The sequence below is a fragment of the Taurulus bubalis genome (genome assembly GCF_910589615.1).
Source record: "Taurulus bubalis genome assembly, chromosome: 9".
Classification (NCBI taxonomy): Eukaryota; Metazoa; Chordata; class Actinopteri; order Perciformes; family Cottidae; genus Taurulus; species Taurulus bubalis.
Window position 1 is genome coordinate 28,979,999 of NC_136597.1, and position 509 is coordinate 28,980,507.

At 47.5% G+C, this 509-nt stretch overlaps 1 protein-coding gene across 1 annotated transcript in view; it reads right to left on the minus strand.

The window, feature by feature from the left end:
* The window catches only part of nup160 (nucleoporin 160), a gene marked incomplete at its 5' end in the record, with an annotated part of 25,434 nt that extends 25,132 nt beyond the window's left edge, over positions 1–302 (minus strand). The window contains one exon of the mRNA XM_079223465.1: positions 209–302. Within this exon, the coding sequence (XP_079079591.1) occupies positions 209–302 (94 nt within the window). The remainder of the gene's footprint in view (positions 1–208) is intronic.
* Between the last annotated feature and the right edge of the window lie 207 nt (positions 303–509).

Below are 509 nucleotides of genomic sequence, written 5' to 3' on the forward strand. Positions count from 1 at the left end.
GACAGGAAACACAGTATATATAATATATTGAACGAACTAGTATTATGACAGGAAGCAGAGTATAGATATTAAACTAGTATTAAACTAGCTAGCATTAGACTAGCACATGTTAGCTAGCCGGCGGCATGTTAGCGCTGCTAGCTGTTGTTAGCACAATTAGAGTGACGTCATGCAGCAGCGTGAAGCCAGGTCACGAACGGGACTTTACCGGGAAGCTTCACGGTCACATCGCGGAACCGATGCAGAGTTTCTCTCTCGAACCCGCAGATCTCTAGGAAGCTGCGCTCCAACACCGCCGCCATCTTCTCCTCTGCGCGCGACTGTGACGTCAGCGGGAGTGAGGTCGCGCGCTGGTTCAAAGCTTTAAAGAGACAGGACACAAGAAGAAGAAGAAGAAGAAGAAGAAGAAGAAGAAGAAGAAGAAGAAGAAGAAGAAGAAGAAGAAGAAGAAGAAGAAGACTCTGTAGTGTTTCTGTTGGGTGGTTACACACCAGATGACCATCCCGGCC